Raw genomic sequence first — 13,437 nt, 5'->3', positions numbered from 1 at the left:
TAGCCATTATTCCAGGAGCATTAAAATTAAATCAAGTGAAAGTTCTAGCCCAACTTATATCTGGAATTATCTTAGGACCTTCTCCTTCCCTTTTCACTTCTACAGAGTGGGTCCAATGAACATTTTTAAGAACACTCTTACAAGTTCCTAGGTGCATATCAAATGCCAAGGTGTGCTTTACATCCAAAAATTATTGGCTCAAGGTATGTTACTCTCCAGAAGGACTGATTCCACTGCTCCTTTTAGATACTATTGTATCCTCTGGTTAAAGACAATTTTCTTTTTTTTCTTTTTTTTTTTTGGATGGGAAAGGTTTAATCATTCAAAAAAAATCTTTACACATCGCAAAGTGCATTAAACCATTAAAAAAAACAGCTTTTGATGAGAATTAAATAACCCAAATGTGGTAGTAACTGGGTCCAGGGAAGGAAACAGAAGGAATTTGGTTAAAGACAATTTTCAGTAAACTTGAAGGTCTGCGTATTTCATCTCATCAGCTGTTACCTATGGGATATGATTCATCAAAGCGGACTTTGAAACAAAGGATCTTGGACACTGAGTGACAGGCTGATATTAAAAGGATGCCCTCCTTGCAGTCCACTATTAATACAAGGTATGTAGTAAAACCAGCTGCTCATTTGTCACAACTTGAGGTACTTCAACATAAGAGGGCTTCTATACTTGCTAGGTGTGCTGCCCATCCATCTGTGGTTTCAGAAGGGTATTATAGAAATATTTCTTTTGCCCAAAGGCTTTGCCCATGCAATGATGGAGACTGTGGACCATGTTCTTTTACATTGCCACTTTTATCGAGATGTTTGTGCAGAGAGGACTACTTCATTGCTTAGTGGAATACCTAATTTGGAATCCTCTAGTCTATTCCTTCAAGATAGGAAGCCAGACTATACAGCACTTGTCGCAAAATTTTCTGCGACAGCTCATAAAATACATCAGCTGCTTGGCTTAGTTGGGTTTAAGTAAACCTTTTGTTGTTGATTTTAAGCTTAAGATATTAATATGTTTATTACTATTTAATTTCAATGTTTTACAAATGATATAATAAATGAATAGCCAAATTCAGAGGGGCGATGGACCTACCTGCACAGTGCTCACTCCACCGGCACAAGGGGCAAATGCATCAGTGGAGGGCCCAGTATGCGGGCAGCTGTGCATCCCTCAGCCCCACCACTACAAAAAACAGAAGTCTCAGTTGTGGCAGGGCTGTGCTAGTATCTGAATCAGACACTGAGGTGGGGATGGAGGGTGGCAGACCAGAGTATTCCATGGGGTGAAGCCTGTTCCCACCTGGATTTTGTGGCCAATTGTGTCACAGCCCTGGTCCATTGGCCCCAGTGGAGGGCTTTTGGGAAGTAGGGAGGGGGTTTGCTCTTTTCTCCCTCCCTGCACCTCCAAAAAGCCCATTGGAGGAAGCCGGGTGACACAGCAGCAGCGCTGTGCCTGTTCTTTAACCCTATAATAAATTCAATTAAAAGTAAAACACAAAAAAAACTAATCCTATAACAAGAGCAGTTAATAAATTCAGTCATCTAAATGTAGGTTAAAATGGAAAGGTCCTGCAGAACTTGTATGAGGAAAAGCTCACCTCCATAGGCCTGAGCAAAAGGGGCCACAGGCCTGAGCCTGTGCAAAAGGGACCCCAATCCTGGTCCTCATTTTTCTAACGTAGCACAAAGAAAATGGATCAGGGCCTGAGTTCGTGGATGTTCAGACTGAGACTGAGACAGTCCCTCAAACTCTTCCTTCCTTCCTTCCTTCCTTCCTTCCTTCCTTCCTTCCTTCCTTCCTTCCTTCCTTCCTTCCTTCCTTCCTTCCTTCCTTCCTTCCTTCCTTCCTTCCTTCCTTCCTTCCTTCCTTCCTATTTTTGGATTTATAGGCCACCCTAACTTGTACAAACTCAGGGCAGCTTACAGCAATGCGTAACATTGAAATACAATCAGTTTCTGTCAACTCAAGATGCTAAAATCAATCTAATAATGAGAAAAGGAAGGGAAGAAAGGACAAAAGAATATGGATAGGACAAGAAGCAGGGAGCAGGGAGACCAACTGTGTTGGAAATATCATGGTTGCCCTCAACCATTGACCTGATGGAATAGCACTGTCTTACAGGCGCAACTTAAACCAAGACCTCATTGAAGTGCTGTTGAGTGAATTAACACTGTTGCCGGATACTCTCTTCTGTTCCCCCTCTGCCTTTGAAGCATGGTAGTTGATTACCAGATATGAGGCATTTTCTGTCACTGCTCCCAGATAGTACAAGACTCTCCAACAAGTATTTCCCTGGCACCTAGCTTACTGATTTTGGGTGCTTAAATAAGAGATACAGTGTCCACAAGCCCAGTCTGTGACACCGCTGCGATTTTAAAGCTGAATTTGGGCCCTTTTAAAAATGACACAAGGGCTTAATCCTGATTGGACAGACAGTGCAGTGGAACTAGGCCCTCTTTTTCCTCCCCTCCCCCACCATGTTCCTTTTCAAGTGCTGAAACAGCCCCCACCCTACAACTCTTTCAGCAGGTGAAAAGGCGAGTGCTCCTGGTTCTGCCCCACTGAAAGCCCTATCAGAATTGGTCCCTCACAGCATTTTTAAATGATCCAAATTCAGCTCTGAAATGATGATGGCATCCGTGGGTCAGACCTGTGAAAACCATAAGCCCTAGTTAGGCCTTCCGGCATCAAATTAAAACTCTCCTCTCTTTTTTTTCTGGCATAGCTTTCTGAATGGTTTGCCAATTTTATTCCTTCTCTGATCTGGAACCATGCAGTTTATTTTCATGCAGCAGGGTGTGATAAAGGCATTAAACGTTTAATTGTTTTTAATTGATGTTTTTAACAGATGTTTAATTAATTATTGAATGGATTGGGTATTATGCTTTGATGCCAGGAGGGTTTTAATTGTCCTTGTTTGTTTTTGTTGTTACCTACTTTGGATCCTGGTGTTGGGGAAGGAAAGTCCCAGGTTCAATGCAGGAAGTCCCAGGTTCAATCCTCAATATTCTCCAGCTAAAAGGAGAATATTCTCCAGCTAAAATGTGAGAGACGTCAGCTTGACACCCTGGAAAGCAGCTGCCAGTCCTTTGAGTATCCTTTGATGGACCAATGGTCTGATTCAGTCTAAGGAGGTTTCAGTGAGATCCATTTGAGACACTGGCGTAGCTCCAATGGGGACATCCGGGGCAGTCCGCCCCGGGCGGGCTCCTGCCAGGTCACGTGGGGGGCGGCAGCGTCGGCTGCTGGCTGCCGGTTATGGCTGGGCTGCTGGGGCGGATGTGCAGCCGAAGCAGGCCTCCTTGTGGGCGTGCTGAGGCTGCCTGAGACGCGCGGAGTTTGAGGGGGCGGGCCCACAGCTTGAACAGGCACCACATGTGACCTGTGTCTAGCATACGGCTTGAAGAGGAGCAACGGAAAGGCTGCTGTAAAGGGAGGCCTTTCCACTTCTGTGAGTCCCTAAGCGCCTGCCTGCCGGAGCCTGAAGACAAACAACAGGTCAGGTAAGCAGCACGCAGGCACTGGCTGGCAGGCAGCCAGACTGGCCTTGGATTGATCCGGCCGGGCAGGTAGGGGCGGCAACGACTACCCGCTGTTTGGGAGGGTGGGAGGGTGGCCTGGGCAACTCTCTTCCTCCCCTCGGCTGCTCTGGGGGTGTTTGGCGCACTCCATGGCCAGCAGGGCCTTTTGCAAGGATTTTTCTCCTGTAAGAGCCTGCAAGAAAGTCTCCAGCTCTCTTACAGGAGAAAAATCCTTGCAGAAGGCCCTGCCGTCCATGGAGTGCGCCAAACACCCCCAGAGCAGCCGAGGGCAGCCCCAACCAGGTCTTGATCTGAGGGGGAGTGGCGACCCGCTGTTTGAGGGTAGGGGGTGGCCTGGGCGACTCTCTTCCTCCCCTCGGCTGCTCTGGGGGTGTTTGGTGCGCTCCATGGCCGGCAGGGCCTTCTGCAAGAATTTTTCTCCTGTAAGAGCCTGCAAGAAAGTCTCCAGCCCTCTTATAGGAGAAAAATCCTTGCAGAAGGCCCTGCCAGCCAGGGAGCGCCCCAAACACCCCCAGAACAGCCGAGGGCAGCCCCAGCCAGGTCTTGATCCGAGGGGGGGGGGGGGGGGGGCAGGCGAGCCGCTGTTTGGGAGGGTGGGGGGGTGGCCTGGGCGACTTTCTTCCTCCCCAGGGCTGCTCTGGGGGTGTTTGCGGGCTCCATGGCCGGCAGGGCCTTTTGCAAGGATTTTTCTCCTGTAAGAGAGTCTGCAAGAAAGTCTCCAGCTCTCTTACAGGAGAAAAATCCTTGCAGAAGGCCCTGCCGGCCATGGAGCGCGCCACCTAGAGCAGCCGAGGGCAGCCCCAGCCAGGTCTTGATCCTGTGATCTCAATTTGTGAAGAGAGGTCCTTGATAGATGGACTTGAGTGTGGAGACAGGACCTTGAAAAATGGATTCTAGAGTTTGGTATCAGTATTATGCAGTATGTTGTGAGAGAATCCTCAAGATGGGAACTCTTGGTGTTTTTACTGAAATGTTTATGATTCCAAGAATAGTTCCCACAGTATAAAGACAATAAAGGCATGTGACTGTAACAAATCTATTCCATGGAAGACTAATTCCAACGTATTGTACAGAAATATTTGTATTTTATTTCAAGTTAAGTTATTTTATAAGGCTCGCCACCACTGCTCTAGGATGCCCCTGTGTTGCGTGCCATTACTGGCACGCCTGATATACTATCTAATCAGTGCCGTCCCCTCCCGGCCTTGGGATCGGGCGCCATATATTATTGCGGCGGCTGCGTTTTATGGTTATAGATTTGTAAATTGTTTTAAATTACCCTCGTTTTTATGACTAAAATGTTGTTTTTAGCCTGCTGTGTTTAATGCTATTATGTATTGTTGTTGCAGGCCTGCTGTACACCGCCCAGAGCCCTTCGGGGATGGGCGGTTTAAAATCTAATATATAAAATAAATAAATAAAATAAATAAAGAATAATTTATTTTAAGCTATTCCAAGTTTTCTAAGTTACGTTATTTCTAAAGACTGTGAATTCATGTTAGTAAGTGCCTTACATTGTTATTGTTAAAATTTGCCCCTTTCCCTCCATCCTTTCCTTCCTGGCTCTGTACTGTATTTCTAATGCTGGGGGGCAACTGGGGGTGAAGATATAACACCATGAAACATTTTCATAGCAGTAATAAAACATTTTGAAAGCATTTTGAGAATGTTTTCAACATTTTTTATTTCTGCTGTGTGGCATGGCCCATTGCTGTGTTCTGTTCAGATTTGGGAGTTAGGACATGTTCTATAATGAGATGGTGACTTTGAGATGACCTGGTGCAAAAAATCATTCATTGGTAGTAGTGGTGGAGGGCAGCTGCCCATATTTGGGGGGGGGGGGGGCGCAAAACTCAGATTTTGTCCCGGGCTACATTTTCCCTAGCTACGCCCCTGATTTGAGATTGAACCTAATGCTTGTGTTTCTGAATCATTTTTTAAGCATGGTGTGGAGAGAAACCTAGCTTTGAACTGAGTATACATCTGACAGAGAGTAGCAGTTAGGGAAGTCACAAACTTTGTGGTGAACATATCCAATGGTCTGATTTAGGCAGCCATGCCTCTCGTTTCATGTTGCTGGTCTTCCAATCTACCCCTCCTCCCCCTTCCCCAGTGGCGTAGCTGCCACAGGGATATCTGGGGACAAACATCCCCATGCCCCCCCCATACACACACACACTTACCTGAGTTCAACCTGCTGAGAAAAGCAGCCAGCTGAAAAAGTAGCCTGGTGGGAACTACACTTCCCAGGAGACCTTGCGGGGTGCCATAGGGGGAGCACCATTTTGCCCTGGGGACCATTCCCCCCCCCCCACGCCTCTGCCCTTCCCCATATTTGCCTTATTGTCTTTGGAAGGTGGGAGAAAAATTCTAGGCAATTCAGGACCTAAAAATGGTTTCTGATGTAATAAATTTTGTTATTGCCATCTTTGGGAAGTGTAAAGGTAGGAGACTGTAATTTTATTGTTTTTATTTGCTTTCTATATTTTGTTTGGAATTTGTATTGTATCATTACTATGTATGTGAGCCTCCCTGAGCCCAGCTTCGACTGGGAAAGGGTGGGATAGCGAGCCCAATAAATAAATAAGCACATTTACCATGTGACAACTGTGACTGTCGAACATGAGCAGATCTCTAGATCTGTAACAAATAACCGGAACTCCTGCCAAACGGATTTGCATCAGGTCCCCCCCCCCCAAAAAAAAAACTGTGCACATGCAAAAATGCTGACTATGCAAACTGACCAGCAGCTGGGAATGTTGCTAAAGATACTTAGACAACACTGAATGGTAAGTTTTTTTTAAAAAAAGCACAGTGTTTATTCATGACTGTTGTATGATTTGCTGTTGCAAAGCAGCTATAGAGCAACGATGAGGAGGTGTAGAACACACAGGTACATAAAGCTGGTTGCATTGTACTGTACTATTGGGAAGAAATATAAGTGACCCTCTGAACAGCCACAAATGAATAAGCTAAACAATCAGTAGTTTGCAGCCAATGACCAGGATGTGAGACAAATCATCAGGTGCTCACGAACTGCTGCAACCAGTCTGGGGGTTCTGATGAGTATGGCCTGGCTGACTCAGGCATGCCCATTGCTTGGTTTCTTTTCCTTTGTACACCTAAGTTTGGTTCACACGTCCACGTCTATCACATGCTAATTGCAGCATCGATTGGGTTGCATTTCTGATGGGACCATCATCACAGACACAGGATTTTCCCATAGCCTCATCATTGCAACCAGTTCACACATTCAGTCACCAAATCCCATATCCAGCAGAAATCAACTGCACAGAAGACAAATTACATCCGTGTGTGTGTGAATTGCCCCTTGATGTATGGGGGAATTGATTTCCCTGAAAAGCAGCCCATGCAAAGTGATCTCTTTGCGATACAGCAGTCTTCAAGCAAGATCTGCGCGTAGACATACAGAGGATCCATGTCTCTTTTTCCCATCAACAGTACTCATACAAACATACAGGAAGCTGCCTTATAATGAATCAGACCATTGGCCCATCAAGGTCCTCACTGGCTACTCAGGGGCTAAAGTGGAGTTCTTTGACATCATCTGATCCTTTTATGTGTCAATGTTGGGGATTCAAGTTGGACCTTCTGTGTGTGAAGCAGAGGCCCTATCACAGAGCCTCATCAGCTCAGGTGAGCCATTTTGATTGGGGATGTTGGGAAGATCTAAATGTCCTTTTTCTCAGGTGCAATAACACAATCAACAGTGCCCCCCTCACTCCCACACCTGTTTTTAGACCCAAATTATATGTCTGAGGTTCCAATTCTTCTCTCATATGCAAGGACACATTTGCCCCCTTCCTTCATGACATGTGTGGGGGTACAAAATCCACCTCTCAAAAAAGCAGAATGTGAGGCCAGAATTTCAAAGCAACACTTCCTGGTGTGTGTCGTGTGTCAGTGTCAGTGGGAGACAGAAAGAGAGAGACCATCCTTGTCTGCTTGAGAAAGGGTTTTATTGAAAGGGGTGGGGGGGGGACATCCATCACTGGCAGACAGAGCCAGCGAACCGAGATGGGTTTTTCTCTCTCCTCTGCCTTCCTGCCTTTGGACACAAGTGAGTGAGCCATGCCCCCCCCCCTTTCCCTCAGCCAGGCTCCCCGACCGTGATAATCTCTGGATCAGCTTGGATCGTCTCCCTAATGTTTTCTGGCTAGTCTTTTTTTTTTTTGGTGGGGGGGAGGAGAAAGAAGAGGGGTGGTCTGCCTCTGATTGGTCAACCCTCTCTCCTTTTGTTTTGGAGATGATTATAGAATTGACTTCCAAGTGCTGCTCTCTCTCTCTCTCTCTCTCTCTTCCCCCTCCCTTTAGATGGTCCACCCAGCGTCAGGCGTTTTACAAATTCATAAGACTTCTTTGCTTTAAAAGGGGGGTGACCAATATTATGAGCTTGCAATGGTAAGTCCCCTTTTGATTCTTCCTCTCTCTTTTTGCATTGGAATGGCAGGGTGTTTTTCGATAAGGGGGAGGGAGAAGCTTGGGGGGGAGGGGTCCCAAAAGAATCCTCTTAGGAAAGTCCCCTTTGGGGGGAAAACTTTAGCTCTGTCTTGGGATGGGAGGCGAAGGGTGTTGTATTCGGATGCACACCCTCTGGGCTTGAATTTAAATGATGCGGGGAACGGGGGTGGGGCCGGCCAGGCCCGCCACCTGTGCTTTGAATTGCGCCCGAGCGGAGGAGGGCGAGCCAGGCGCCCCGGCGCCGCCCAAGGACAATGGGGCTGGTCTCCCATGCCGAGCCGGGCGCATCGCCCTCTGCTGCGCGGCACGCCGGGCTGGGTGTCGTGCGCGCCTTGCAGGAGCCCCTCTCCCCACCGGCGTGGATGGCGAGCCCCTCGGAGGCAACTGACGCCCCTCTCCAAAGCGGCGGTGCAGTTTCTCGCGCAGTTCAACTCCGAGCAGAGAGTTGCAAGGCGGAGGCAAGGAAGCCCCGGGCGCGGGAAGTCAGGGAAGTCAGCCCCGGGCGCGGACTGCCCCCTCGCCGTGCCCGGGTCTTCTTCGGGGCTCCGGTGGCACCTTGAAGACGACGCTCGTGTGGAGCTGTGATGCCCGCAAAGCTTCTGCCGGAGTCGTCTTGCAGGAGCCACGGGACACCGGGTGGATTTTGCTGCTCACCGGGAAGGGTCATCCATCGTGACTGGCTCCTCTGGCTTTCAAAGTAGCTCGGCGTCCAGATGTTAGCAGGTGACCGTGTTTATTTGGGCCATGCTGTGAAAGCAAGACATGTGGTTCCATAAAGCATGGCAGGATGGGTCCCCCCTGCCCGCCCGCCCCAGTCAGTTGGCAACCCTACGCTATTGTTTGAGAGAGGCGCTTGTCATTTGCTGCAGTGACCCTCCTGTTCCCAGAGGTTTGTCAAGGCATTGCGGGGCAGGAGTTGGCAGGGCCCCAAACCCCACACACCGCCCACTGGATCCAGGTTATGACCACTTAGTAGAGTTTCACTTTTCTGTTGCGACAGGCACCCTCCGATCAGACTAGCAGTGGACCTGAGCCATTGAGATCCAGAGCAGATTCAAACCTGGGTCCTGCTTGACCACAGGTGATGCTGAGGCGACTTTCATGCACCCTGGCTTCCCTTTAAAGGTCTTCTGCTCTGCATTAGCCCTGTAGGTTTAGTAACTATATAGTTTGCAAGGCTTCCAGAGGTGCAGCTTTTCAGATACTGAGACAGAAGCCACCTTCTTAAATGTCTGCCTGTCAAGCACCAGTTGAGAAGCTCTGCGGCTTTAACAAGTGCGTGGGATACAGCAATCCTCCACCTGTAGAATTCCTGCCTATTAAATGCATAGCAGCTCTATTTCCATGCACTGTGCACTAGTTCAGTGGACAAAGCCATTGTCAGGGGAAAAGTGGTAACACCCACACACCTCCCTGTTCCATATATCTGAACATTGTTGAAAAGATCGTTCAAGGGATGCTCCACTTATAAGCCGCACTTTTTTGTACATTCAGCCTCACAAACTTTTCCCCCCTGTTGAACTCTTTCATGGCACTATGTACCTTTGAGATGTGTTTCTCTTTTCCATCTACATGGATCATTAGCAATGATACAGTGAAAGAAAGGTTTAAAAGAGGAACAGCATCCATCCTTTTGTGATTTTCCAACACCGGCCTTTGCAATGTAATTATAGCCTTGGTCGCTATGGTCTATTCATGGCAGTCACAAAGGTGTTCCTAAGAATATTCGAACCGGAGAGCAGTGCAGAATGCCCCATCATGCAATGATGGGAAAAAGCTAACCAAGTTGTGGGAAGAGCTGTAGCCAATGGGACCAGGCTACATCTGGACATACTGAGACATGGTGTTATTATGACACCATCCTGCAAGGACAAGCCAATCCAATGGCAAAATGATTGTTAAAGTTCAACAACAGTGCAATAGCCAACTGTATGTGTGTATGTTAAGTGCTGTTAAGTCACTTCCAAGGTGTGGTGACAGTATTAATCAATGTCCTCCACAATGTCCTCTTATCAACAGCCTTGCTCAGGTCTTGCAAACCGAGGGCCGTGGCTTCCTTTATTGAGTCAATCCATCTCATATTGGGTCTTCTTCTTTTCCTACCATCCTTTCTTAGCATTATAGTCTTTTCCAGTGACTCTTGTCTTCTCATTATGTGACCACAGTACAAGCCTCAGTTTAGTCATTTTAGCTTCCTGGGACAGTTCAGGCATGATTTGATCTAGAACCCAATTTTGGGTGGGGTGGGGGGAATCCACGGCCTCCATAACACTGTCCTGCACTGTTAACCAGATCGTAGTCCAATATTCTTACCACTACACAGCACTGATTTTCCTTCAGCTGACAAGACTTAACTTCCAGGGGCTGGGGCTTAGAAGTAGAGCCCCCTCTTTGCATCCAAGAGGTCTCAGGTTCCACCTCCAACACCTCCAGTAAAGGATCTCTGGTAGTAGGTATTGGAAGAGCTACTGCCAGGCATGAGCTAGCTGGACAGATTTGACATACTACAATTTATATCAACATGTGAGAAGGGAGATGACTTTGTTGTTTTAAAGAGGATTGGTCTGTCACAAATGACTATCAAAGTAAGAAGGCCGGCTGCTAAACACTGACGGGGACATGTAGCTTTAGTAAGCTTCCTTGACCAAGCTTGGCCTTCTGGTAATTTACATCCATCTATTTTCACCATCCGTCAGCTAATTTTAACAGTAGCTATACTGTGCAAAACTGTTTTGAGGGATTTACAAAAACAAAGGAACCACAATACTGAAACAAACTAATGTTTTCGCTTCAGTAAAAACCAGCTGCCCTCCTGGTCTTTCTGTCCAGTCCAGTCCTCACCTCTACAAGCCCAGCAGTGTTTATTTGGACTTTTCAATGAGCCTAGCTAGGACAGCAGTCCTGAGGAATTGCTGTTATCCTATAAACCTGTCTGCAAAAAGGAAATTGTGAAATATTCCGTTTCATGTTTCATGTTAATGAGGAGGAAGGGTGAAGTCCTGCAATCCTATTAACCTCTCTTGCTTGTAGGCTCAACAAGACAACAGCAGTATCCTGAACTGTTGTTTCAACAATGTCAGAAACACATCTACCAGAGGTCGCTGTAATTTGCTGTTAATAAGGCTAATTATTTTTAATAGCTTGCTGATAATTGTTGTCCACCTCTGTTCTAATCATTAGTTCTCTTGCACTGTGGCACACCAATCCACCAAGTTTTCATCTGTTTGAGTCTTATTGAAATGGATAGAAATCTCAGAAAGAACTCCATGGACAGATGTATTCATCTTCAGAATTCTAAGGTATCCACTGGGTGCTTTGGAGGACACAAAGTTTGTCCCAAGATAAAAAGATTCAGAATAGACAATAAAAATGTAAACCACATCTTTAAAGCTTGGCGCCATATCCAAGACATAGGGCTGGAAGCTTATGTGCCATATCCAAGACATATCAAAGTTATTGATCTGAGAGGGCTTTGTAAATTAATGTTAGCAGCCACAGAACATGTCAAAGGAACTGTATGACCAGAATAAAGCTGTTCTCATCACCTCTTCTGCTTTGAACAGTTTTATTTGCTGAAATCAGCAGGTGAAGCCTTACATGTTAAGAAGAATTATCCCTTTGACCTTGAAAATATATAGCATTATCTCCATGGTAATGTCTAGGGCTCAAAAAGCTATGTAAAGCACATCTACAATAGGGAATTTAAAAGTTGGCAACATTATTTCAAACAAACAGAAATGTCAACACAAATTCTTTTGGGGGGGGGGAGTTCTTGTAAATAAGGGATAGATACTTCAGAGATAGGGATGTTGTCATCTGACAGTGTTCTAATACCTTAAACATTTTAGCAGGTACAGATTTCCCCACTGTTGAATTGTTGTACACTGATCAATTGGATGAGTTGGAAAGATTAGATTCCTTTGCAGGAAAAAATTACCTGCTTATTTTTATTTTTTGTTTAACTACTGTTGAAGGCATAGGTGAACTCTCAGGAAAAGGTTGCAGTCATAAAACATGTTTGTTTTCTTTGGATCACTATTGTACATGGATCACTATTATGTCAGGACAGTAGCTCTAGGGAGACCTTCTGTATTCCTTTCATTTTAAAAAAATGTTCAACTCATTGCAGATTGTCTTAAATTTTATCTAAATGTATAGTACCTTCTGGGGCAAATGGTGGGAATTTTTTGGAATCTCGGAGGGTCATGGAGCCAGACCAATTGAGTGATTTTTTTAATCTACTGTTTGGGTTGGACCAGCATTGTCATAAATCTGAAATACAAACAAAGGAGAGGCTTCTGACATCTTAGGTGGTAAAGTCAAGTGGGGTTATAGTGGTGATATGAACATAGTTCCATTTGCTGATGAGACAGGTTTTAAAAAGCTTTACAAAAATGGGATTACTTTTTAAAATTAAAGTTGCTGTCTAAATCTGGAATGAGAGGGCCCATATGAACTGGATTTTGGTGTCCTTAATCCTCAGATCTGTTTTGGCATCTGGATGAATAGACACCCAAGGCCTGAAAAAACCCCAATAGCTATGTGGTATATTCTGTATCCTTCTCAACTGAGATGGGACCCTTCTAGTTCTCAGATTTCCTCTTAAATAATCCAAGCAGTGGTGTGAATAGAAATGGATGGCAAATTCTCCCATCTCACCCTTCAGATTGTTAAATTGGTCCCTGGAAGTCGAATGACAGTTCGTTAAGGGGGCAGGAGTTCCTTCCCTTTACTACATAGAAAAGGAGAAGGCTTTTATAAGAAAGGAATCAAGTATGAAAAAAATCAGAACATTTTTTCTTGTTCATGACAACAGAAAAAAGGGATATATATTTCTTTAGATGATGAAGAAAGCTGAGCAGAGAGTACTGTATGCATCCTGGAAAAGATCCAAAGATTAGTCTTCAGATCCAAAGATAAGACACTTTGCTTTGGGCTGGGCTATTTGTGCAAGCAGCAGATCTAGAATGCAGATCTAGAGGCTCATTCTGTTATCTTCAGATCATACTCAATTGCTGCTGTCAGTACGTAGGGAAGAATTTTTCTATTTGTGCAAATGTACTAATTAGGATAAGACATCCAGTCACTTCAAAATATCTCTAAACCTGCAGAGCAGGTGAAGTTTGCATGGAAGTAGGAGGGGAAGATTCCCATAATGATGTCTAATGTGGCTACCACAACAAAGAGAGATATCCCTGAGACATCTCTCCGCTGGAATGTAACACATTTAGTAACAGAGTAAAGAAAGGTTTCATGTACAAGCTAGACCAGGGGTGTCCAACTCTGGTGCCCCAGATGTTCATGGACTATGATTCCCATCAGCCCCTGCTAGCATGACCAATTGGCAGGGACTGATGGGAATTGTAGTCCATGAGCATCTGGGGCACCAGAGTTGGACACCCCTGAG

At 45.8% G+C, this 13,437-nt stretch overlaps 1 protein-coding gene across 2 annotated transcripts in view; it reads left to right on the top strand.

Moving 5' to 3' along the window:
* Positions 1-7,897: 7,897 nt before the first annotated feature.
* ELAVL2 (ELAV like RNA binding protein 2) overlaps positions 7,898-13,437 on the top strand; it is a 213,600-nt gene continuing 208,060 nt past the window's right edge. Inside the window, exon 1 of one of the 2 annotated variants that reach the window (XM_048503242.1) lies at positions 7,898-7,970. Coding sequence is in view for 1 of the 2 variants with exons in the window: in XM_048503243.1 (XP_048359200.1) it covers positions 7,968-7,970 (3 nt within the window). In the remaining variant the exon portion in view is untranslated. The remainder of the gene's footprint in view (positions 7,971-13,437) is intronic. The other variant, XM_048503243.1, reaches the window with a different exon arrangement.

Source organism: Sphaerodactylus townsendi, linkage group LG07 (genome assembly GCF_021028975.2).
Source record: "Sphaerodactylus townsendi isolate TG3544 linkage group LG07, MPM_Stown_v2.3, whole genome shotgun sequence".
Lineage (NCBI taxonomy): Eukaryota > Metazoa > Chordata > Lepidosauria > Squamata > Sphaerodactylidae > Sphaerodactylus > Sphaerodactylus townsendi.
Note: the sequence above shows the minus strand (reverse complement) of the source record. Positions and strands in the feature narration are given on the sequence as shown.